Source organism: Corvus cornix, chromosome 8, assembly GCF_000738735.6.
Source record: "Corvus cornix cornix isolate S_Up_H32 chromosome 8, ASM73873v5, whole genome shotgun sequence".
Classification (NCBI taxonomy): Eukaryota; Metazoa; Chordata; class Aves; order Passeriformes; family Corvidae; genus Corvus; species Corvus cornix.
Genome location: NC_046338.1, coordinates 14,036,347 through 14,063,350, shown reverse-complemented (window position 1 = coordinate 14,063,350; position 27,004 = coordinate 14,036,347). Strand labels below are relative to the sequence as shown.

At 37.7% G+C, this 27,004-nt stretch overlaps 1 protein-coding gene across 8 annotated transcripts in view; it reads left to right on the top strand.

The window, feature by feature from the left end:
• The window catches only part of TTLL7 (tubulin tyrosine ligase like 7), a 62,709-nt gene extending 41,128 nt beyond the window's left edge, over positions 1-21,581 (top strand). For 3 of the 8 annotated variants that reach the window (XM_020585165.2, XM_020585166.2, XM_020585167.2), the window contains 8 exons: positions 1,933-2,128; positions 2,705-2,985; positions 4,299-4,355; positions 5,896-6,030; positions 7,732-7,812; positions 11,611-11,771; positions 15,903-16,076; positions 19,297-21,581. In XM_020585165.2, coding sequence (XP_020440754.1) covers positions 1,933-2,128; positions 2,705-2,985; positions 4,299-4,355; positions 5,896-6,030; positions 7,732-7,812; positions 11,611-11,771; positions 15,903-16,076; positions 19,297-19,417 — 1,206 coding nt within the window. In that variant the 3' untranslated portion in view covers positions 19,418-21,581. Of the gene's footprint in view, positions 1-1,932; positions 2,129-2,704; positions 2,986-4,298; positions 4,356-5,895; positions 6,031-7,731; positions 7,813-11,610; positions 11,772-15,902; positions 16,077-16,408; positions 16,528-19,296 lie in introns of all 8 variants that reach the window. The other 5 variants (XM_039555760.1, XM_039555759.1, XR_005602454.1 and 2 more) reach the window with 4 other exon arrangements.
• Positions 21,582-27,004: the final 5,423 nt, after the last annotated feature.

Sequence of the window (27,004 nt, the reverse complement as noted above, 5' to 3'; positions counted from 1 at the left end):
ATAAGCTTTGCATGTAACAACTATTCCATATTTGCTAGGAATTTCAGCATGATCAGGAATTCAGTGTAGGAAAAAAAGAAATCAAGAATTGCACAGAATGAAGGCATTTTTTCCTGCACTTAAAATATCACTGAGTTTTGTGTAGATGGAGAAACTCATTCTGGAAATGTCCGGTTTATTTGTAGCCTCTAGAGGGCTCCTGACACCTACACACTGTCAGGGTTACCCGTGTGTGCAGGACTACGGAACTAAAAGAACAGATATGGTAGAGAAAATGAGAAATTAATTTTAATTTTAGTTCTTTTGGTATAAGATCAGATGAGTTTAATCACAGAAAAATTCGGTTAGCATAAGGGGAAGTCACGGTGATTAGACTTGCTAAGCAATCAGATAGCTCTTACTTTAAGACGTCAGTTTTACCCAGATCTAGCTATTATTTGTCATTATTGCTTTTTGTAATTTCTTTTGATCTTTCTTTTTATTCTTCTTCATTAATTGATATTGTTTACTGTAGGATGTGTGAGGAACATGTGTACAATAAATGGAATAAGATCTACTTAAAGCCCCTGTGGGTTGTGATTGAAAATATTTGTTACACCTTGTGTAACTCCTCAGGAATGTCTGATCAATATGTCTCCATCATACACAGCCTTTCATGATTAGGACAGCTATTTTTAAGAAAGTGATATGTGTTGAGGCACCTTACTTTTATCCCTTTGGCAGGCAGATATGTGTCAACATATTCTTTGTGTAACAGCAATGATCAGGGCTCTCCTCAATGCAATATTCTCCTCTAACTTCTCCTTATGTGGTCTAACAGCTTGGGATTGCACAAACATACTTCTAGTTAGTGGCAGAAATCCCTTCCCTTCCTTGTCTGGAGCAGAACTTCAGGTAGCATCTATTTAGTAACGAAGTGTGTCTTGTGGCAACAGGAGGTTTTGGGGCTTTTTCCTGTTACCCTCATAATAAATCTAGCTGCATTACGTTATGGTAAGACATTAGGAAAATTTAAATTCTTCCTGAGAGTTCTTCTATTTCACTTTGACTTAAAGTATGTTCAGAAATGATAATATTAATTTTTTTTTTAAATCTGAGCTTTAATTGCAATCCATTAGGTAGATGAGGCCATCAGCATAGCTTCTTATAGCTGAGAGTTACTGGAAAGAAAGTGTGTAGGAAAAAAAGGTGACCACATAAGCCTACTTAGGAGAACAGATGTAATGGAAGATACTGCATTTTTTGTGTCTGACTGATGGTAGATGGAAGATGAAAAATTTTCATTTGTAGTTTCTCTTCTTGGATCAGTTTCTCTGTCTTCACCTTTTTGGTTTTTGTCTTGCAGTATCCTTGGTAATAGCACAGGATTAATTAGCTAATGACACTGAATCCCATGTGCATATGAGGCACCAAGAACCCCCAGCACAGCTTGCTGTATTCTTTGGTTTCTGCTCTCTGCAGGATTAATCACTTTCTTTTTAGAAGTAAAACAGCCAAAGTTCCCTGATGTATTTTTCCGCTTCATGTTGATCATTGTTAAGCTGTAGCTTCAGTTATTGCAAATATCAGTGAGTAACCTGAACTAATTGTAAATGGGATTCTGTATCAATTGATTTATGATTTCAAGCCATAATTCAGTATTTTGGTAGTGTGATTCATACAAAAAACAACTCCCCCCTGTCCCCCCCCCGCCCTTACTATATTATGCTGCTCTTCATGTGAGAAAGATTATACTTACTGTGGAGTGAATTTAATGAAATATTTAAGCAATTATTCTAAAATTTAGGACAAACTTCCAATATCATTTGGGAGGCTTTGTAGCTGTGCAAATCCTGCCTGAACCTGCCTGAATCAAGGATCTAGTGTGATAGTTGGCTGTTTCTTTGGGATTCAATTCAATTTCTTGGGTGTTTTTGCTTTTTTTTTCTTTAGCCCTTGTGTTCAATGCCAGAAAGTGCACCTTCCTTAAGGAAACCTAAGAACCACAGCAGTGACAGTAGCTGTGATAGCGGGAGCAGTGTGTCAGATTCGGGAGAAGAAACTGAAAAGGAAGATCACAATGAAAAAAAAGAGAAAAAAGTGTCATATGATCTTGAAGAAAATAAATACAAATCTTTGGAACGATCAGGTAAATGAAATGATCGCTTTTCCAAGTCTGGCACTGACGATGAATCATATGAAATTCTTCAGTCTTTCAGAATTTATCAACCTTTGTATCATAGGGTTAAGCACTGGTTTACTTGTTTCTTTAAAATGTTTTCTAAATTAATAGATACAATGTTATTTTTTGTTTCAGTGGTGTATTGTCTCAAAGAATTTGATAATGTAATTGCACATGTGTAGCGCTACTTCTAAAATGTTATTTTTCATAGCAGCATTTACTTAGCTGAAAACTGAATTGTAGTCAGGAAACCACACACAGAAGCCACATACTTTTTGACCTAAAGAGCACATGCCCTTTCATAAATCTCATGCGTGTTATAGTGGATTGGAGTCTGTGTGATTAAAGGTGAATATGAGGAAGAAATAAATGTTCCTATAAGTATGTAAATTCTGTATTCTTAGGGGATCTGACATGACTGACCTCTACATATATAGTGCATATGTGCACACATTGATCATGTGTGTTGTTAGTTACAAAGACTAAAAAATGGGTGTTAAGAGAATAGTAAGTAATAACATCATTTGTTTAATTTGTCTGCAGGTAGAATGAACTGCAAACCTTCAAATAAAAATGTAAAGTCTCCATCATATTCGTCCCCCACATCATCCACAGGTCCAATAAGGCGTTCTGTGAGCTGCCCTCGTTCCATATCAATACTCACTATGCAGTCCCAGGGAGCTGAGCAGCGCCCTGTTTCAGCCAAAGCATCTCTCCAAATGCAGCGAACATCCTCAGTGAACAGGTCTCACTCTTTAAGTCGTAGCCCATCTTCAGCCAGAGTCTCTCAGACACCCACCTTGGGAACTATGAACTCTTCAGGGGTGAGTTAACACAGCAGTTGCATGCAAAATGTGTTCCATTTTTCTCTAAAACTCAATAAATACATTAGTAATTTTTGCAACATCGGAAAACTTGAGGTACTGTAGTCAAGATTATTTTGACAGACACTCGAGCGTATAATATCTCTAGACCTGCATGTGACATAGGATGAGTGCCAGCTGTCATGTTCCAGTGTTCCTGGTGCAGCAGTACAGATGTTACATTTTGTGGAAATGGAAATCTTAAGAGTTTTTGTGAAGGGGAAACCTTCACTCCTAAATAGGCTTTTGAAGATACAAAGGGTCACTACCTCTCTTAAAAATTTCCTGTGGTTTATTTGGGGGCTGCTGGTTCTGAAATAAGGCTGTTGTACCTACCTTCAAAATCTTTACAGTGACAAAAATACATCCAGATTTCAAACCCAATGTATAATCCAAAGGTAAATGCGTTGTGCCAGAATAAAACATTACTAAGTCTTTGTATGGCTGTCCGTTGTAGAAGAAGGTGAGATTAATTTTCAACCTATATTGCACTATTTTGCGTGTGCTATATCGCTTCAGTAGAGCTCTACTTCCAAAGTGAACAGCTGAAAATTTATACAGTGCTTGTGGTCTTCAGAGTTTGCCACTGCAGTAACTGACTCAGAAGCCATTTTCTTTTTTTTTTAAATGAAGATAAAGTGTCTTTCATTTGAACTCTCTCCTTGAGACAGGCAAGCAACTAGCCCAAGTAATTACTAGACCAGATTAAACCCTTTTAATTGTTTAGAATTTGTGTGATTAGTTGTACTTTCACAATGTACTTCTGAACCATGTACATTTTTTCATTTTGTTAGCAGATTGTCTTCCTCTTTGGTATCTCCTTCATAGTCCAGGCATTTCTTCTTTTGTGTTTCTATGATGGACCCCATATGTACTTATCCCTAGGCAGCGTTTGCAGGGATCAATCCCCAGCCTCATTCAGGATTGCACTGCGTGCTGGTGCCAGAGTGTTTCCATTCATGCTTTGATGCCTGACCTATATATTTCATCACCCAAATAATTTGTGTGGAGATGGGGCAAAACAAATTGTACTTTTAACCCATATTTGCATCCTCTCTGTATTGTGGTGAGCTTTGGTTGTGAGAAATCCTTTTGTAATGCTAATTAACTTGCTTCATAGTATTTACTATCTCTAATCATCATTTTTATCCGGTAGAACGCTCATTGTCTGTTTTGCCTGTGAGGCTTTGTCTAAATGATGAAAAAGGATCCTTTTAAAATTGTGTGCTGACATCTTGTGAAATACTCCTTAACATGGTTTTCCATCTTTAAAGTCAGCTAATAGAATTGGAAAGACATTAAGATTGTGTCTTCACAACAACGTGTTAAAGGTATTTTTTATCGCATTAGCTATCTCAAGTTTAAAAAGTACCCTTTTATCATCACGATGTACTATGAGAGTTTAATGAGACAATGCTAGTATAGATTTTTCTATTCACATTAACTTTATATCAAATACAAATTACTGAAAGATTAAAAGCAGTCTCTTACCATCTGACGTTAAAAATGGGCTACTGGCTTAAATTAACATTAGTAAGAAAGCATACTCTCTTTTTCATTGAGAAAGCTCCACCACAGAAATGATCTTGATGTGCAGAACAATTACATTGGGTGATAGAGCTTAGGTCATGCTTCCTAAAAATGATGTGAATAAAATTACTTACAGAATGGATAAGAACTACTCATAATTTAGCACTGTATTCTGAATGGAACCCTGTTCATAATTATTTTTGCAACTAAGAATAATGTAATATATATTACTGCTAGAATAACATTAAAATTGATAAACTGTGACTTACTAAGAAGAAATCATTTGTGCATGATAAAGTGTTAGTTTAGCTATCCTTTGGGCAAGAAAAGAGCAGTACACTGCCATTTTTGGAGTCTGCTGAGATCCAAATGTTTTAAAGCTAGGGAAACAAAATTTAAATCACTTACAGTTGGGAATTACAGACATACTCTTATAGGAATTATAAACAAAAGTGGGTTTGAAAATATTTGCTATCTTATTATTTCAGCCACATTAACGTATCAAATAGCAAAGTATTTTTTTGTGCTTGAAAATATTTATCACTCAAATAAAAATATCCTTAAGTATTGTAGTTGTTACAAGATACAAAGGTTGGAAGTGCCTAAAAATTTTGGATTTCACTCTTGAAAAACATTAAAATTAAGCTGACTTGGTCTTGCAAATGTGAAAATACAAAAGTATGTGAAAGTAAAGAAAGAGGATCAGAAATACTTCTAACTAGTGTGTCATGTTTTAAGGAAGACCCCCTAAACCCTCCAGGGATGCTCTTCTGCAAGCACTGTAGGGGTTCAGATTAGTGTTGGTGTAAAAAGCACTGATATTTTAAACAAAACTCTGGACAGCTGAAGACACTGTCAGACCCCTTAATGACTAAAGTAAAAAGTAAAGAAAGTGTCCTTTTTAATGCTTCCTGAAATCTTGGCCCTGTGATATGTTGCCAGTTTATGTTAAATTGTTGAAGTGAGGAACTGAAAGGATGCTTTTTTATGACTAATAATATTTTTCATTATGTTGAGTATAAAGTCAAAGTCTGAGATCTCAGTTTCAAATTTATTCTTTAAATTGTGGGCACCATAAATATGGAATATGTGTTTGTTTATTCTATTTCAAACAAACTCACATTTAAACTGTTTTTCTTGGATTTCTTGGCAACACTAAGTAATGGTGATGCATTAACGTAAGTGATATATATTAGTTCTGTATTAGATAATATGTCTGTGCACTTTAATAATATATTTTATGTCACTCTACTTAGAATTTTTTTTGTCAAGCAAACATCTTTGTAAAGTGATTTAATGGCACACTTGAAATGTTTTCCTCTGCTTCGTGTTGGCTTTTAGAGTGAGTCTTTGCTGCAACAGAAAACAAAAGAGCAAGAAATTGCTTTGACAAAAGAGACTCTTCTCCTTATCAATGACTTGAGAATCAAGTTCCCAGGAAAAACAAATGAAGAATCTGAATTAATTATAGAAGATGTAAGTATCTATAAATAAGAAAGAAGAACAGTCTAGACACTGTTTAGGCTACTGAAATGAAGGAAAGTAAAAAGCTTGATCTATGATTCATTAGCTCCTGTGGCTCTAAAACTTCCAGAACTCAGGATAACTCAAAAGATTTTGAAAGCTTGGAGCTTTGCATACTTTCTGACCTTAAAAGAGCAGCACTGAAAACATTCCTATGTCCTTATAAAATATATGAGAAATACGCAGGAGGGTTAGGAAAATTCAGTTTTTCATTGTAGAGGAAGTTCAAACTTTTAAGTAAGCTGAGAAGAATGTTACAATTCATATTTCATCTGATATTGTTAAAACAGATCCTGACCTGTTTAACTTGCTCACAAGCAGGCATACTACAGAACTCAGAATGGTATGCTGCAGGCAGAATGGAGCTTTGAGGGTCATAAAGAACACCAGTCACATGCTTTTTGGCTCCTGTAGTCTACCAAGTTAGCCTTTCTCACATCCAGCATTGTCCTGAGCCTTGTAGTTTGGTATTAAAGACATGTGAAACAATGCCCAACTAAAGGTCAATTAAACCCCAATACTTAATATATGTAAGAAGAAATTACGTGGTATCTGAATACCTTGTAAGTATTTAATGCAAAGAAGCTAACAGGATGGAAAAGAAGAAAATGAAGACAGAAGTTCTCTTACCAGTTTAGAAGAAAAATGAAAGGATTCAAATTAACACCTGTGTTCTGATCTAGTGAGCACAGTCCATGGTGTGTTAAAATTTATCTGATTTATTATCTGGCCAGAAATGTCCTGAGCTCTGTGAGCTTTCAGAATGTTGATTATGTCTCTAGTAATCTCTGCAGTTACACTGGAGTGGAAAGGCGTTCTTCTGTAATGATGGTTGATTTGGGTGATGCTGGAAGGTAGCATTCACAGCCAGCAGATTGGACATCTCAGAAGCAGCACTAAAATGCTTCATTGAATGTTGTCTCTGATGCCCGTGAGCAGTTCTGTGCGAGGGGCTGCGAGTGCTCCATCTGGCGGTGCTTCCTCACACGGCGCCAGCCTGGTGGGACACGCACCTTCCTATGGCAGAACTCTTAAAATTCGTCTGGCCACAGCCAGTTCCTGATGGGAAATAATTCATACGCAGGAAAATGAGTCCTGGTATATTGGTTGCTGGTGAGCCAGAACTTGTTGAAGGTCTGGAGTAGAATAGAATGATAAAATAACAAAATGAGAATAAAAATGTATGTTCACAGCTTGAGCTATTTTGGTAGCACTTAGATTTTGTGAAAGGAGAGTGTTGCAGTTCATATATGATTATTTATAGAAAGGATGATTTCCAGGTATGTCTAATGTCCCTTATGCAGCAAAACCCCTCACTATTTAAATAGATCAGCAGTTATGCATTATTGAACTTGCTACTCTCAAGAAATCAGAGCTGAGTCAGTCAAGACAACTCTCTAACTGCTTTGTAGTGTATGATTGTCAGAATCAGGTAGAAAAGAGGGTAGGATTGAACTGAAGCATCACATAGATCTTTGCAAATGTTGCCCCACATACATTTGCAAATATTTAGCTATTTCTTTTAGAGAAAACTTCTCACGGCAGTCTTTAAGATGCTCACATCTTTAAGCATTAGGAGTGCTCATGAATGAAAGACCAGCTTTCAGTTGTTTTCATGTGTATTTTTTATCTTGTGTTTTACAATGACTACAGATTATGGATAATTGGAAGTATCATAAAACAAAAGTGTCATCCTATTGGTTGGTAAAGCTGGATTCAGCAAAGCAACGAAAAGTAAGTGACATATTTCATTTTTGTAAGGTCGTCGAAAGCAGATGCATAGCAGTGTTTCTACTGGTGTTTAGCAGTAGCTCGAAGTGACTTGAGATGCCAAAATACTGGTTATTGATACTAACATAGATATGCATTAATTCTATTGTAGGAAATTATGTTGCTCTATGTTTGGAGAAGCATGATTGTTCTGGATTGTAATTTAAAAGTCAATTTCTCAAAAAATTAGTCTGCTGAAAGAAAAGCAAACAAATAAATGACTAGTGTTTAAATACCTAAGTTTTAGCAAACATTCTGTGAAGTGTATTCACTCAGCAGATTTCATTGGTAAGGGCTACACCAGTCAGCAGTTTCAGACCAGGCATATTAAAACTCCATTAGAAGTAGTGATACTGCACTTGGATGTTCGAGTATTTAACCCACAGCATTAGAACAGATCATGTTGAATAAAAAATGGGCCTACCAAGCAAAGAATTTTCTCCTCGAAGCATTATTTCAGAAAGCCTCCAATAGAGGGTGGTTCTGCCCTTTATTTGACTGGCAGTCATGTTAAACCAAGGGCACATGTACAAAGTCAGGATGATAAGGATTGATGTGCCAGGTTGTTACTTGCAAAAACTGCACAATCAAAAGTGTGGACTTTTTGCTCTTCTTGTGAGGACATCTTTTACGACTTTAAGAGACTTATAATTCCTGAAGCACTGGTGAGCCCTTCATCTTTGCTTGCACTGGAAATGATTTGCCTTTTTTTTAAACTGCTTTTAACCTCAATCCCTTCAAGCAATCAGATAGTTATTCTTAGAAGGGTAGTTTATAAAAACGGATTAACTTTGACAATGACATTGCAGCTGAAGACTGCCAAATGTCTTTTGTTGATTTGAAAGAAGTATGTTTTATATTCCAATGAGGTGGGTGAAGGAGAAGTGAGCAAGGTGGAGAATATTTATGCAAGTAAGGAATCTGTCTCAAAGGTACCTTTCGCAACTTTGTGAAATACAAAACAGAGTCTCAGTCCCCTTCACTCACTTACTGGGAAATTCTAACAGACAAGAAGAAAATACCTGGGCAATGTACTAGATTTCACTGTGTTCATCCCTGACAGCTGTATTTGCTTAACAATTATTCAACATGATGTAGAAAAATTAAACTTAGACTCAGATTCTTAGTGTGTAATATTCTGTCATTACAGCATGAGTACAGGAGGCATTCACAAGCAAGCTGAGAGTAAAGCAATTAAATAAATTCATGTTAAAAAGAAATTTAACCTTGAAGACTTTCAAGAAAAAGAGGTTTTTGTATGGGAGGAGTTAGGACTCCTTCATGTTGCATCACTTTACATAATTTCTTTAAAAGTGTTTTGATGGTTACCCCAGTGTTTTGAATATGCCCTTTCATAACATCTTGTTCTGTTACACTTAGATAATTTGTTTTGTTAAAGTAAATGATGTAAATTAAACAGAAAGATGAAGGCAAGCTAGGGAAATTAACTTAGAAAAATGAAGATTTAGGTTTCATGAAGTTCCAGCACTTGTGCAATGCCTTGTCTTTTTTTCTTAAATGGATGATTTTTTTTTGCCATGTTTGCAAATTAAGGACAATTAACTGGCACATTTCCTGCTCTGGCATATTGGCAATATCATCACAGTAAAAACAGCAGGAAAGAAGTTTTTTCCAGAGTACCTGGCAGCCTGTGGCTTGCTCTAAAATGTTTAGTTCTTAGTTTTCTTCAACTCCAGGTACTACAGTAAAAGAAAAAGCTCTACACTGGCATTGTTGTTCTTAGCTTATGTCTTTCAGACGAGTGAGTCTATACAGGGTGGAATTGTTCTTTTTCACACCGGGAGAGACTATTAGTCAGTGTAACATTGCAGAGAAATGTGTGGCTGATCCTTACGTGATTGAGGGACTGAGGTGGTTCAGATGGATGTGTATGACCACAGATACTAGCCATGTGTGTGGGAAAGCCTTGGACAGCGAGACATTTGAAAAAGTGCTTGCAAAGCATGAAGACAAAAGGGTAATGCTGCTAAGGAAGTGTCTGAAAGTCTGGGCCTGTTCTACAGGCATGGGGCAGTCCAAAACCTGGGTTTAGCTCCTGCTGTCACTAAAAGAGATCAGCACCCTTAGGTTTTAATATCTTACTCTTTCTATCTCACTCTTTGGGAGGAGGAGGCCATGGGTGTGGGTTTTAGTGTGTTAAGACACCTGCATTTATAAAGATTCCCAACAGAGAGGACAGTATTGTATTTACTTTGGGTTATTATGTGCAGGGAATTAGTGCAAAACCTGTGCATGCAGACTAATCCCAGGTCTTCGAAAAGATGGAAATAATGTGGAAATAACATATTAAATAACATTTTAAATAATATGGAAAAATGTATTTCATTAAGGCTCTCATTATTAGGTATCTATAGATTTTCTGCCCATTAGGCATACTACACAGCTTCCTTGTGCTATTGCAAGCATTTCGTTTATTTAAGCATTATTTCTTTCACTGCCAGACTATTTATAAACATCAGTTTGTTATGCAGCACCTAAAAATTGCAATTCCACACCGTGCTTCCATACTTTACTGTTCTACGAAATGTCTTCCACCTTTTGAGAGCCAGGATTCACCATGTGAATCAGTTTGTCATACATACCTGAAAGTTTCCAGGGGAAGAATTGTACCTTCTAATTTAGAAAATCTTACACCAAATCAGCAAGTACCTTCATCTGTTTACCACCCACTTGAGTCTGATTGGTTTTTGGAAGATGCTGTTATGCAGAAGAGGCAGAGAGGGTGTTTCCTTCAAAGGAAATTTAATTGATTTAACTGACTTCTTTGTTAATAGGTTACATACACTGTAGGTTTTTTTGTAGGACAGATTTTACAGATTTTCTATTTAGAGGGCCAATATGGGGCCTAAATACTACTTTGGTCACAAAACAATTCCCAGACTTATTGGTAGTATCTAAATAGACAGAATCCAAGACACTCTGGAGCCTGATTCTCTCCAGTGATTATGAAGGGAACAGAGAGGACTGACTTAAGAGAATGCCCAGATATTTAAAAGCAGGCATGATGAGTCCCACCTTCCTTCCATGCCCCAGTTCAGTGGGATGTGCACAGGTGTATCCATGAGGACTAATGAGTTGGATGTGCAGCTGTCTAGCACTATATTGAATGCAGCTCAGCCTTTATGCTCTTGCATTTAAATGTAGTCTGTATGTAATAAATCCGTGGTGTGTCTGTAAATGTTCCTATTTTAGACGTCTTGCTGATAATTTTCTTACCTACTGATTTCACTACACTGTCTCCTGCCAGGTACACTAATATGGTTTGACCCTGGGTAATGCTGAGCTTCAACAGACATCAAACCAAGGCAGTTTGTAGTTTTTCAGGACATTTTAGTTCTTTATAAAATAGACGGTATTTTACAAGGGAGTGGGAAAAGGAGATATACAATATTTGGGTTGTTAATTTTGCTTCTAGTCTGTAATTGTGTCCATTTTGTTTCTTTTTACTCTTTCAGTCATTTGAATGAGCTAGTATTGAACTCTGAAAAAATAGAAATGAACTTTTCTGTAATAAAAGAAAATCTTTTTATTTGACTTTACAAAATGTTCTTGACAGAAGGAATATGTAATAAAAGTTAGCTGATGAATGCACAGAAATGAACCATAGACATCTGTAGGAATGTATAGGTATGCAGTCATATGTGTAGGTATACCTGTCTGTGTGTGTGCAAGGGCATCCACCATCAGCTGGGTTTTGGTTTTGCAGCATGTCTTTAATTTACTTGGAATGCTCTTTCCTAGGTTTTGGATATAGTTAGGACAAGTGTCCGTGCAGTTCTACAGCATGTCTGGAAAGCCCCAGACATTGAAAATTTACATCTCTACCGTCTTTTTAACCGTGTATTTAATCGCTTACTTTGGAGCCATGGTCAAGGCCTATGGAACTGTTTCTGTAATTCAGGGTAAGCTGATTTTTCTTTTCTTAGTCTTCTTCGTAACTTCACAATTACAATCAATGCTGGCATACTTTGTTGCTCATTTTCATTCACTAGAATGCTGCAATACATTGAACTTGTTTTAAAAGCAGCTTAAGATATATAGTAGAATTAAATCTAGCAATAAAGGCCAACCATTTTAGAAAGGGAATCAAACATTTAGTAATGTATTTATAAATAAAATAATCTAAGGAAAAAAAATAAGGAAAAAAATGTTCAAAATATTTGAGCCGTAACTCATTTGCTGGATGGTGCATGATTTTAAGGCCACTGTGTCAAGTGTGGATTTGCCATCAACAGAAATCATTGTCATATCTATTTGTGCTTCAGACTCAGAAGGGAAGAGTTCAGCCATAAGTGCAGCTGACGTCTCACGCCAAATGCAATGTCACCTGTTATTAACAAATAAACAGTTCAAATTTTTGTTCCTGATTACATTCACTGTTTCCCATACTGGTAGAAAGTTAAGTATATGTGGAATATGAAATGTCCACCCAGAGGTAAGCAGGTGTTTTTGGTTTGGGTAGCAAATACAAGTTTGTTATGGGGAGGAAAAGATCTGGACATGTAAGTAAGTTCAATAACCTGCATTTCAGAATCTACATTCCTGAAATCGAAGGCATTGGTACAAATACAGATTTAGGGGATCATATCAGGGGTATAAAACAATTCCTCCCACCCACCAATTTATTCATGAAATAAGAATACAAATTTTTAAATATGAAATATATTGCATACAAAAAAAGGACATTTTCTCTGTTAGTATATAAAATGTATAAAGAATGGGAGGGGGTTTCATTAGCTTACATAAGGTGTTCTGAGAGATGTATTGAAAATGAACTACAACAATTATTGTGCTGCTGGATATTGTATGTACAAAGGAATCAAGTCAATAGGTTGTTCACATATAGTCATTTGTCATATGTAAAGAACTCACACAATACCCTTGTTAATTGTTTCCCTACAAAATGGATAATAATAATAAGAGGTATCTGAGGGGTCCAAAAGATCAACAGGTCTTTTCCCGTCATCTTCTCATTGCTGAAGGATTGTTGTTTTGCAAGCTGTTAGGAATCTTTACAGTTTTTTCTTTTCTTCATGCTAGCAGAGGTGTGTGAAGTCTTGAGTATAAACTCAATTCTTTTGTTGTCATAAAATATTATAAGTGGAGCTATTCTTTGATAAAGATTCAGTTCCTTGTAAGAGGAGTTGTTATGTAAAAGATTCTAAAAGCACTGTAAAAGTAATATATAAATATCCAGTATGTGTAGCAATCACTCTGCATGTTATATACTTAATACAGAATTCATGGAAGAAAACAAAAGGGCTGTTTTCACCTTGCCCATATGTTGGTTATTCAGTTGCAAGCATCCTTTTTGCCATATAACACATGACTGGGAACTCATGACAGCACCTCTGTTGCAGAGAGGCCAACTTCTCATCACTCTCCCCTATGAGTTCATTGTGCCATTTTAAGGAAGAGATTGGAATAAACTTAGTACATGTGTAGAATTTGGAGAAACATGTTGGGAAAGGGGTATTAATGTGCTGATTCAGAAACAACATTACTATATGAAAATTTATTAAGGAGTGTAGTATGTTCACTATTCATAAGATACATATCTTGGGAGAAGAGTGGAGCTGATGACCTTAAGGTTTCCTCTTGCTGGTTAGAACTCTGCTAGGTATGTGCTATTTTAGTGAAAAGAAAGAACAAAGAAAATCTCTGTGAAAAAAAGGGGATGCAGAGGGTTTCATAATGCTACATTTGTTTTACTGTATAATAAACAATTAAAACTAATAGGAGAAAACTAGTAGAACCAGTTGACTTCGGATGCTTATAAAAAGAGTAACACATAATTGACTGTATTGCACAATCAAGTATAATATTCTTTTTTGTATCTGGTGAGGAGTCTGTGATTTCTTACTAATTTATGGAAGCTAAATTTACAGCATAACCAATTAAACTTAGGAAACAGAACTCTTGATCCCTGTTGATTGCAGTATAATGGAGAATGAACTGAATCTGTCTAATACACAGAGGAGGTTGCACAGGCACATTTATATGACAGCTCATTAAAATTCATGTGTGTTTCCAAAACTCAGCTTTTGTTATTAGGGTAACTATATAGCACTAGTTCATAGTCAGCCGTGATTGCAGCAGGCCATATATTTTTGTCACTGAAAAAATGCCTCTAAACTGTCGAAAAGTTATCACAGACTTCAAAGCCCAGAACCTAAGGAATTTATCAGGAAAGTTTCTTCTACAGGATTTCTGAGTTTTATGGATTGAATTATAATATAATTATGTGTAGCAATGTGAATCCGTTGAATGAATGTAATACTTAGAACTTCATCTTGCTACTTTCTGCCAACCATCACATGACTGCATGAGGAAAGACTAAAGACAATAGATTAATTTTCATATAAAAGTACATGTGGACAGTTCCCAGACAGAAAACAATTGAGAAAAATATATTAAGGAAAAGTAGTAGTATGACTCAACGATCTTAAGAGGTCATTTCCAAGCTAAAAGATTCTGTGATTATTAAGTTTGTGAAATTAAACACTTTCGATGTATACAAACAATACTTCTTAAACAACTATGAATAATTATTAAGGAGAAATGCTTGCATAATTGAAAATTATGTTTGTAATGAAAATTTTGTAGGACTGAATGTTTTCAACTGGGACATACCATCTAGACAAAGGAGCCAGGCTGACCAATCAGTTGGCTGCACGTACAGCTCATCTTTTAGTCATTAATGGTCTTAATTCCATCCTAATCATAGAATCATGAACTCATACAGTGTTAAGGGGTTGGAATGGACCTTAAAGATCAGCTAGTCCCAATCCCCCAGCCATGGACAGGGATACCTCCCACCAGACCAGGTTGCTCAAGGCCTTATCCAACCTGGCTTTGAACACTGTTGGGGTTGGGGCATCCACAATGTCCCTGGGCAATCTGTGCCAGTGTCTCACCACCCTCACAGTGAAATGCAGCCCAATTAAAAAAAATCTCACTAGGCAGGAGTGAGCTTGCTGGTTCTTTGATCTTGTTTTAAGGATGAACTTTATACACTGGCATTGTGAAATCTACTGCTGCTCTCTGTGGGCAAGGCTAAATCATCCTGGATGCTATGTTGAAGCCAGATGCAGGAAATTTTCCTCACTCTGTGAAGTGCTTCTTTCATACACAAACAAAAAACCTCAAGCTTACAAACCATCTGTGCTGCTGGATAATAATTTTGACCAAGAAAAGTCTTCACAAGCACCATGTTGCCTTTTAAAACAGATGGAATCATCTATAATTTGGTCAGACAAGAATGTTGAAGTGTATGCAAAGAACTATTTATTGTAGTCTTCTGTGCTAAAACACACCTGGTTTATATTGGTATGCTAGGGTTTGGTAACTTTTTTTTTCAAAGAAAAATGGCATCTTAAGAGAACATAAGAAATTTTTCTATAGATGTACTTTGCAAGTTGCACTTAATTGTGGATAACCAACCCCATGTGACCAGAGGAAATAATAAGTAGTATTTGAATAACTAAACTGAGAGACTCTTGTCATATGATCTTTTGGATAAGGAAGCAGAGCATGTACTAACCTCCTGTAAATTAATTTAATATTTGTTTCTTGGTATCATGTACTTAAAATAAAGGTATTATTATGCCATGTGGACATTTAGAAATAATTTATTACATTTGTTAATTCCTTTAATATCATAATTTCGTTCAGGCAGTAGCCTTTAAAAAGAGTGAGTGTTTTTTGTTATTCCTGTTGTAAGACAAATACCCAATTTTGTGACAGTAAATCTTTACATGCTAAACCTAAGTAATGGCTCTGTAAACACTTTAGAGAACAAACCAAGTGAAAAATGGCAGTGGAATTTCCCATATAAAGATTAACTTCTTAATTTGTGTTTTGGACTCAGCATTTGCCAGTATTTGTGTTAAATGGTATAGACCTTTCCTGTACACAGGCAAGGTCATGCTTTTTCTCTTGTTCCTCGGTTGTTAAATCTGATATAAAGCAGTAAAGCTCTTAGATTGCAATTTGTGACAGAGAACATGAATTTGTTTCTTTTTCCATAATAGGAGCTCTTGGGAAACCATATTCAGTAAAGGCTCAGAGGTGGTGACTCCTGAGCAACTCCAGTGTTGCCAACGAATAGTACAGCTTTGTAAACACTGCCTGCTGGTAGTTTACAAACATTCATCAGATTCAAGAGGATCCCCGACTGGGATGAGCCACCACTGGGATGATACAAGGTATAAATTTGAATATTTTCCTTCTAAATTCTAAGTATAAAAGATAGTACTGGAACAGGTTTCAGTCCATATTTCTACCACTAAACTTTTAAGTCTGGTTCACTCTGTATTTAAGAAAAAAACCCAGCAAACTCCCCAACATTTCCCTTGCTCATGACTTTCAATCATTCTAATTCACTACCCCAGTCATGAAGTGCTACCAAAAGAAAACTTGAGATACACATCTTGTGTGAAAGTACCCTTATTAAACTCTTGATTGCCTACTGCCTAAATAGCTGCAGCAAAGGCTTTCCATAAAGTGAACTGAAAATTTCCTTTCTTCCCCTTCCCAGATCCCTCAAAGTCACTGTTTCCAGATTTGCATTCCTAGAGGTATCCTAACATGTCAGATACTTCTGGCTTCACATGCGCAGTGGGATGCTATAGGGGCACAGCTCCAGCCAAGGGTCAGGTAAGTGCCATCTGATTTACTGTATTGCACAGTTTTGCAAAGTTGATTTCCAAAACCTATAGAATGAAAGTTTTATTATTCCATCTTACAGAGCATAAATATATTTTCAAACCTTGCAAAACAGCATCATATAGTAAAAGAATTATTTGGCACTTACCTGATTCTCCATTGGCTGGTTTAGTTCCCCAACTGGATACAATAGGAGTGATAATATTATCAGTATAGGGATTACTGAGAATGCTCCATCTGTGGCAGTCAACAACATGCAATTCAACAGTCATAGATGGAGAATTAAATGTCAGTTTTAAATTACTTAGGATCCAAATTCTATTCCATTTTAATTACTGTGTATATAAAGTTACAAATGCTTTCTTTATATAAAATATCTTACATATATTATTACATAGAAGGGCTTTGTGAGTTAAGTATTATGTGAAAAACAAATTTTTGATATATTATCTGTTAAACTTATTTTATGACTTAATTGCTGACTTATATCTCAGATTAGTTATTTGATACACTGGACCCATGTGTTATTGACATGTGGATCTTAAGACACTCTAACATAATTTAAAGCCAAGCAGAAACTGAATTTGTTTGATCCCAGCAAAAGTAGAAATATGTTAGCCACAAACCAATCGTATTCAATATTAACATCTACTGAGCTATAGCAGGAGTATGGTAAAGTCATTTGGATTAGCTAAGACTAGAAAACCTTGAAGTTTTTATTGCCTTTACTGTTAATACTGCAGAAAATTTTACATCCTGACCAACCACAAACTATTCAAACTGATCAGATTACTCTAATGTACTTAGCTAACAGGCTTGCATTTGGAATGCAATGAAAGGGATGGTCCAAGAGAACTTTCTCGTCTCCAGTTGCTGTATTCCTTTGGATGCTGACTGGAAGTTATTAATAAATTTCATAGGCCAGAGGAATCTAAGCCCTCTGTACCCTAAATATCAGGAATGGAGTGTCAGGACAACTCTGACGGATCAAAATTACAGTTTTTATATTAGTCTCCATAAATGTTTCATCTATACATGGATACAGCAATATGCCAGTTAACCATGATATTCTGAATCTGTGAAATGAAAGACACGTATGGAAATAAAGGCTCTTGTCTGTTACTGCCCACAATTGTAAGGGTAAGGAACTACTTTTCTAGAAATGGGAGAACCACAACACTATTTCACTTTCCACTTAGGTTTCTGTTTTTAATGAATCTCCACTACTAGTAATAGTTTTCCTGACTCTCCATAAAATTGTGTGGAGCAAGAAGGTATCAGAATGTAATTTAATAAATGTATGAGAAGTCAATTTTTTCAAGACTTTATAAAATCTAATTTGAAGAACTTTGTTTTTTCTGAGCACAAACCAATTTTTTATTTTGTTTTTGTTTAGGAAACAAATGTTTGTGAAACTAAAGCTTTCACAGTTTACAAATAGATACCTCTTTAGCTGGGAAAATTTATTTGTACAGGGAGAGATAAAAAGATAATGAAAACTGCCACAGAGTTTTTAATAACTTCTCAAATTTCTTTTTCAATTCTATCTCTTAACTGCAGATCCACTAAATAAATAAAACATTAGGACTGCTCAGAAACCATACCAAAGTCTCTTAAAAAAATTAGCTAAAATCAAACTGTGTAAAAAGTAATAAGTTAACCTGTGCTACAAAATAAAAAAAAAGTCTACCACTAGGTCCCTATAGTTTTCTAAATGCCCTTATCTATTACATGGCATATTCTCTGGGAAGTATTAGAGTTCTTTACTGTATCATCAAGCAAAAGTAGGACTTGGTCTGGTGACATAGTCAACTGTCAAGCTCACCACCAACCCATTCCAAGTCAGACTTTATTTTTTCACAAATTGTTTAAAAAATATATTGGTGATAAAGATTTTCTCAAGCTTAAACAAAGCACATGTGTACACTTTCTTGTATAGATTGTCTCCCCTTGACCTGTGTCACTGTTTTTATCCATGAGATCAGTCTGACCAGTCTTTTAACTTGTTTGTCATGTATCAATATGATTCGCTAGAACTGCACAACAATTTTAAGCAATAATTTGTACAATGTGTTGTGTTAATCCATGCTAACATTGACATAATTCATTGTGAAATTCTGATTTGGTATGGATGTTATTTTTGCACACTTAATTGACTTCAACAATTAACTATTAGGTAATTATAGCATGAAAATATTTAGGAATTAATATTAGGCATATGATAAACTATTGTTTATATTATTAGATGAAATAAAAGTTGCCTGAATTTAAAAGGTAAATAGTCACCGATGTGAATTACTAGGTTGTAGGATCATTTCTTCCTGTACTACAGTAGTGATGCTAACATCTTTTCTTAGACCATTAGAGCTGGAAACCAAAGCTGAAAATTGTTTTTGGTCTCTAATCAGGTTTTTCTTTTTACAATCTAACTTTTTATGAGCTGGTTAATTTCATTTGCAGTTTTTGCCGAGTTTAAATTAAACAGGATTCTCTTGTTTACACAGGATTCCATTGTTTATTTATTTCATGGCTTGAAACATAAAGGACTAGAAAGATGTTTGATCCTCATAAAACAGAGTTTTAGATTCCTTTTCTGAGTTAGCTTGTGCCTATTGCCCTCTGTGTTTCATAAATAGCATTTACTGTACTGACTTTCCTGCATACAACTATTATAAAGTCTGGCACATTAACAATGAATTCTTTTGCTCTTGAATGTTGCTTTGTCTGTAAACATTGCTGTATTTTTCATATCCTTTCTAGGTATTTATTGCCAAGACCTTCACTGTTCATCCTGAAATCATCCTCATCCAAATTTAGCTGCAGTTCATCCGGAATGCCTCGCCCTAACATTTTGTTCACACACAGATACAGTCACTTGTGAAGTAAAAGGAAAATTGCTTTTGTAAATAATAGCACTCAATTTCTTTTTTTTTAATTTGTGGTGGAGCTAAACATAAGCACTGTTAAATATTTCCTACCATCATATTATAATAAAATTTAGCTGAAAACCTACTGTAAAAGCATAGCTTTTCTGGGAACATAATGAACCTTGTTAAGTTGTTTACACACACACGTGAATGTGTAGATCTTACTAGGTTTATAAGTAATTCCTTCCTACTAGAAATGTTATTTTTGCTGCAGAATATATAAAATGGAATTGTTCTTGGAGATTCTATTACAGTATTACATTATTTTGTAAGTACAATACTTTGACTTTAAAATTATTTATTGTAAACTATATTATTTATTGTCTCAAATGTAATTTATCCTTTAACAAAGCAGATAATTAAAAAAATCTAGTAGAACAGTAAAACTGTAACAGTTATCAAAAATAGTCTGATCAGTTCTTGAACCTGTTTAAAATAAACCCCAAAACTCTGTAAGCCAAACCTAAAGCAAACATATTTTAATTTCTCCTCTGAAATGACAAGATCTATTTAATGCTGCTATTTTTCTTAAAGGACATGATGTATCTTTTAGCCAAAGTGAAGGCATCTAGTACGCAAACAGTAAAATATCAGTTTAGGCATTCACTTCCTAATTGGATTCTCATAATAAAATGGAAGCCAATGTTTGTTTCCAGGTTTTCATTCACATTACCTATATCCTGTGCCTTTAGGTTTCCTTTGGGAGCAAGCACTCATCCTCAGCTTGCACTCGCATGCATAGTTTTTCTGTTACACTGCATAAGTGGTAAAGCAGACATTTTTAGGAAATACTGCAGTTGTAATGTATTATTTCAAACTTAAACTAATTGGTTTGTTGTAGTTTTTAGCATGCAATCCAGTACCTACTGTAGAATGTATCTTTGCAACAGACAGTATTTTCTAGATTGCTGACACCTTTAAATGTTGGAAATGTAATTCATTAGAAAGCTCTCATTCAGATCTAGATTCCTGGGGCTGGCTGAACAGCACAAAACCAAAATGAGCCAGAGCAGGAATCTAGTATTAACAGGATTTGTGGCCTGAAAACATCATTCAGGTTTTGCTACATACAGCCATTCATCCCACCCAGCATTGTGCCATGTGAGCCTTATTCGTTATAGAAATAATTATTAAACAAATCAGTTAATCTAGATTTAAAAATTAATTATGTTTTTTAACTGAGTAAAGAACAGAGTAGTTATTATTTACCAAAGACTTGTGTACTTATCAATCATTTAACCCTGAAACGTGTTTGTAAATTATCAATGCATTTCAGGTATACTTTAAAAATAATTTGGGGGCTAATTATCCTCAGGAGCAAGTATGTTAGTGTTTTTTGATATCCAGCAATTTAAGACAAATTTAAGAGGCTTAAGAGATTTGAGATTGAAGTCGTATGGAAATGATTTTTTTAAAAGTTTTAGTCATAGGATATATAAAAACTAGGAATTTGGTTGAGATTTTTGATGCCTGTGCTGTAGTGCCTCAGCTCTAGAACTGCAGAATATATAACAAGAATGTTTGTAAACAATTGAAAAACTCTCTTGAGAACTGCCAGATCAAAGCAGTCTTTTGGTCTGGTGAAGTATTTTTAATTTTTGTGGTAATACTAGTTCAGTAATATAGTATGTTCACATTAATTGTATATCTCTTTTGGTCCATACAGTGACTATTAAAGCATACTCTGGTTATCTGTAACACCTAATAAAAGCTGTAAATTTTCTCTTCTTGAAGGATGCTTCCATTGTATTTTACTTTTGGCCATAAGGATAAGATCAGCTTCCAGCTAAGCTTGCCAGACTCAAACAGAGCTTTAGGGTAGGAGGTTCACGTCTTTTTTTTTTCTAAACTTCACCGATTTCTATTCTTGAATGCCAGTGCTGGGCCAGGTCAGTCTGTACAGAATACTCTGCCAAGAGAAAGAGGGCTACTAACCATACTATGGACAGATCTAGAAAAAGAATACATTTAACATGTACAAAAGTGGACCAGATGGTGGTTTACGTCTGACATTACTTAATATATTTGTATTTCTAATACCTTTCCTAAAGTGGTCATGTGTTCCTAATAATGTGTGAATCAATACCTTCAATAAATGTCATGCTACACTTTGCTGCAGCTCCTCAGAACCAGCGTGTGTGCTCTGCGGGTGAATTATGGGCTGCACCTGTAGCCCAGCTCCAAGTAGTGCCGTAGGCGGAAACATTTACCCCTTTCCTCTGCAAAACAGCAGCAATTTGCTTTGTGATCAGACCAGTGGTCCTAGGGAAGTCTTAATTAGTGGCCTTGAGCTCCTGCAAGCCCTGCTGTGGCAGCACCTGCAGGCTTTTGAGCAGCAGGTCTGCCCACCCCTCATCCTGGCCCCGCCATCCAGGCTTCGCTTGGGCAGCAACAAACTCATCAGGCGTGGAGGTGAGGGCAGCACCCGCAATGCCTTTCGTAGCGTAACGAGATCCCGGGCAGGTTTTCAAGTGCTGTGGGAGCTGTGATGCGAAGCAGAGGAACACTGATAAATGTTCCCAGCGGTCGATCTTTACCCAGTTAAGACGCGAATGGCATAAGGTAATGTGTTGTGTAGCGGTGTATCGCAGCACCCGGAGCGCGCTCTCTGCGCTGCCGGCCCTCGGCACCTGAGGCGGCAGCCCCGGCGCGCCCGGCGGCGAGAGGGGAGCGGGCAGCGCTGAGTTCCTCGTTAAGGTTCATCAATAACGGGACCTCCGGAAGCCCCGCTGGCGGTTAGTCAAAAATATCGCCCTTAATTTTTTTTTAATTCCCGCGACACGGTTTTTACAGTTCATTAGTCGAGAGCGGCTGGCAGCGCCGGCACTGCCCTTTGCGGGTCGGGAGCGGGGCCGGAGCTGGCGGGAGAGGCCGGCGAGGAGGCAGCGCAGGTGAGCAGCGGCCCCAGGCGGCAGCACGAACCGTGCCCCGGCGCTCGTACAGCCCCAGCGTAGGGATGGGCTCGGAAATGCCAATTATTAAACATTACAAAGACTGCACGCCTTATTTGAGGTCCACAGCAAGGAAAATACTTTTTGGAAACCATTGCTTAAATGATGGAGAAAACGTTACCTGAAGCACATCGTAAGGACACCTGTTCCTAGACCTTGGCCTTGGGTTAGTGTCCTGTCTAGAGTGACTGTCTTATCTTCGTTATGGAGAAATTAGTCTCTACCTGCTGATTCTCTGTACAGAAAAGTAAACAAATTAATCAGCGTTTAAAATTACATCTGAATGGTTCCTTATCTGGTCTAGGAGTTCTAGAACAAATTCACTTTTATATATAAAACCTTAAGTTTACAGTTTATGACTTTCTCTGGGTATTCAAGTGAAAGCATTGAAAATATGCCCAGAGGGATCTGGACAGGCTGGATCGATTGGCAGAGACCAAGAGTACAGGGTTCAGCAAAGAGAAGTGCTGAGTCCTGCCCTTGGGTCACAGCAAACCTCTGCGGTGGCATGGGCTTGGGGCAGAGTAGCTGGGAAGCTGCCTGGCAGAAAAGGACCTGGTGGTGCTGGTCAACAGCTGCTGGATATGAGCCAGCATAGGCCAAGAAGGCCAGTGGCATCCTGGCTTATATGAGAAGTAGCATGGCTGGCAGGACTAGGACAGGGATTGTCCCCTGGTGCTTGGCACTGGTGAGGCACCTCGAGTGCTGTGTCCAGCTCTCGGCCCTGCAGAGGAGGAAGGACCCCGAGGTGCTGCAGGGTGTCCAGTGGAGGGCAGTGGAGCTGGTGAAGGGTCTAGAGGGTAAGTCCTAGGAGCAGCTGAGGGAGCTGAGGATGTTTAGCCTGGAGAGGGGAGGGCTCAGGGGTGGCCTTATCTCTCTCTACAGCTCCCTGAAAGGAGGGTGTAGCCACATAGGGTCAGGCTGGTCTCCCAGGGAGCTGGTGACAGGGCAAGAGGACATAGCCTCAAGCTGTGCCAGGGACGGTTCAGGTTAGATATGAAGAGGAATTTCTTGACAGAAAGAGTGATTAGACATTGGAATGGACCTCCCAGGGAGGAGGTGGAGTCACCATCCCAGGAGGTGCTTAAGAAAAGGCTGGACAGGCACTTGGTACCACGGTCTGTCTAGTTGACCTAGTGGTGTTTGGTCATAGGTTGGACTTGATCTCGGAGGTCTTTTCCAGCCTAACTGATTCTGTGGAAAGACTGAATTGCATTGACAGGGATAGCATCTAATTTAGGTGTTAGCAAATATGAGTATTTGCATTGTTAAACATGCATTGTTAAAACAGTTAACTTGAAGCTGTTGCAATGAGAATCCATTTTCAGGAGGAAATAATTTGCTGTTAAATGGCATTCTTACTGGAAAATCTTTCACTCTAGCATTTGCTAAAAACATCTGTAATTTTTTCTGTATGTGGTAAAATTCCCATGTGTTAGTTGTTATTCTGCATCTGTGTTCTTTGTTCTCTGCCAGCCACCTCTGTGCAGTTCCCTACATTATTGAAATCTCTTGTTAACATAGAAGAGTTTTTGTTAGTGTGTAAATACCTGTAGCACTTTAGGACTCTTAAGGAAATGGGGGTAATTTTACCATTTACGTATATGGAACAGAAGACTCTGCTTGTGGGGGATCAAGGCAGATGCATTCTTGATGTTTTTAACATGTTCTCATTTCTTCTTTGAAACAAAGAGCAACACTTTTGCAGAAAGGAAAACTGCTAATACTGAACTGAGTAATGCCCTTCTTTCAGCACAGATGCTATAGCTTATGCTATAAAATAATGCAGTTAAGACTACTGTGCATAGCCCCAAGTACCCACCGAGTGGGTCAGCCTGCTTTTAGCACCACAGAGTGAAGTGCAGCCCGTGGCTGGCTGAAATGGTGGCTGACACGGGTGCCCAGAATCCCCTCAGCATGCCATGCTGGCTCAGGTGGCTGCACAGCAGTCGGTCTGCTCTGCACTGGCCCCTGTCAGGACTTATCAGCAGCATTATGAAGGGTAGGGGAGCGTAGGGAAGTGACCCCTGTCTGCCCTTCCCGCTGTGCCCTTGCAACACCACTGCTCCCAGCTCCTGTCATGCAGCTCTGCTGAGCACCAGCACACAGAGTTCCACGGGAGTGATGTCTGTCAGCATGGGCAGCCCACCTGATGCAAAGCACTGCCTTTCAAGGCTGAGGGTGGCAGTCACAAAATAGATTGGAGCCCAAAAAGGGTATAAGAAGTAAGGGGATCTGGTGAGAAAAAACATTATCCTGGAGAAGGTTTCATATTAAAAGTTTTCCTTGTGCCCATCTTTGTGGAAATTATTTGCTGTTACGGCAAATAATTCTGCCATGGCAGAACAGATTGTTTCATCTAATGCTATATATAATTTTTAGCCGAGTGTCACCGGATCATCTGACTATCCTACATCATTATACCCAGTCAGTTGTTCCTGACAAAATTCCCCACAATCCACTGTCTCTTTTGGAAGCTTATCAGAAGGACATAGAGGACCTTATTTCCTAAATAGAAGCTTTCAATTTCAAGATTAAAAAAAATAGGCCTTCAATATTTGTATTTCAAACTTCTATGTAGTCCACAGATTTCTTGATCTGACCTAGGTATCACAATATCACTCTGGCTGTCCTTTCATAAGAGGGATGGGATTAATTTACTTTGCAAAGAGAAATACAGCTCTGAGTGACATGCAAGTGGACTTAGTAAAGGTGCATCTGGCACAAGAATAGACAAATATGAGAACTCAATCTGTGTTTCCAGGAGAATGCACCTGTGTTCCAAGCAGCCCTTGTGTGCAAGCACCTCTCTGCTGAGTGGTCTTGCTCAAAACTGAAGTTGCTTCCTCACAGCTCTGACATTGCTCGCTCTTCCAGGGACTTGTGGGTCACATAGAGCTACAGGCTTCATTAGTTCTAGTGTTTGTTTGGTAAAATAACTGATGCTCAATATCCCTTACAAAGGCATTAAATTTGTCAAACAACTAAGCAACGAGACAGACAATGAGAAGTAGTACAAACCTTCCTGGGCAGAGATCTGGACTCTTTCTGGTAACCAATGAGCTGGGGGGCACTGTGCAGTCTAGACATGTTTTTTGAAACTGAGCATGTTGGTAAATAGTTGGCAATTGCAATCTCAGAGATGCATAAGCATTGGAAGAGTTGGGCTTTCCTCCACCCCACCTACCCTTTCCTGTTCAGCCCTTTTAGGTGATTGCAGGTGTTCTGCTGAGTCAGGCCTCTTCCCTCCCCATGCTGGGTTTGTACTCTTCATGGGCATGAGCTGCTTTATCACAATCATGTGGGATTCAAGCCATCTGATTTCTTTTATTCTGATTCAGAGACTCAGCAAAGTAGCTCATCAAAATGGCACAGTGGTAGAGAAGTGTGCTGTGGGGCAGTTTAACTTCAGTCACGCTGTTGGTTGCTTTGGTGTTTAGTATGTTATGCAGCCAGTAGCAACTGAGAAATCTTACTGGCATGGTGAAAAATATGTTCCTTTGGCACTTAAAATAACTTGTACAAGTGTTGGTAAAATGGACCTGACAGCATCTTTCCAAAGTTTAATTCAGTTAATCTGTGAGATGGTTTGCCAGATTAATCAGAATGACTGCCTAAAGCTGTGTGGTTGGGTTATACTCGCTAAACTTGACCATGTGGCACACCAGACACACAGTTGGTGCTTTCCTCTGTTTCTGTCTGCAGAGGATTCAGTGTGTATGTTCCTTTCCTGTCACCATGGCCTCTGCTTTTGTTTTGAAACACAGGAATCCCTAACTTCCTTCAGCGGTGACATGCCCTTTGACCAACTGAGAAGCCAAATGCTTCACTCCACAGGTGTGCCACTGAGTATGACAGTACTGGTCACAGCTGGTGAATAACGGGAACATAGCTAGCAAGAGAATTCTTCTGAAAAGCAGGTTAAGTGCAGTAGTTCTGTACTTGCCATCTTCCAGGCTGTTGGTGTCTTCTCATACACGTTGTTGCAGCTTTCAGACTAGGGTGGCTGTTCGCTGTGGTAGAGGAAGTTGTTGCTAACTCATACTGTTCTTCCTAAGCTGGGAAACTTTGCAGGTTTTTTTCCCTTCCTTCCCTCCACCCCTAGCCCACTCAAGTGGAGGAAACAGTAAGCTTTGTATATCTTACAACTTCCAAATGCTCGCAAGTCTGAGTTTGAGGAAAAAAGCTTTAATAGAAATATAAATCAGCATCTGATGTGAAACTGTGTTCAAACTATCCAAGTATATGTTCTTATCTATGTTTGAATACAACTCTTTTACAGAAAACATGTTTCAGTTGCCCAAAGGGTATCTCGTTATTATACTCTGCAACACCTCTGCCTGTTGTATATCTTCTTTCAAGTACACCAATTCAAGTATTATTAATGGTAATAGAAAACCTACTTAGGATTAGAATGCTGAAGTAATTGGATGTCTACTCTTACTTGAGAAACACCTATGTTGTGAAGAGGCTTGGCTCTCAGTCAAGCTTTTGCAGTGATTAGATCAATTTCACAGCAATTTTTTTTTTCTCCTGTGCAGGCTGGAACCACACGGTGAGGATAGCTTTACTGCTTGTTATAGTCAATTC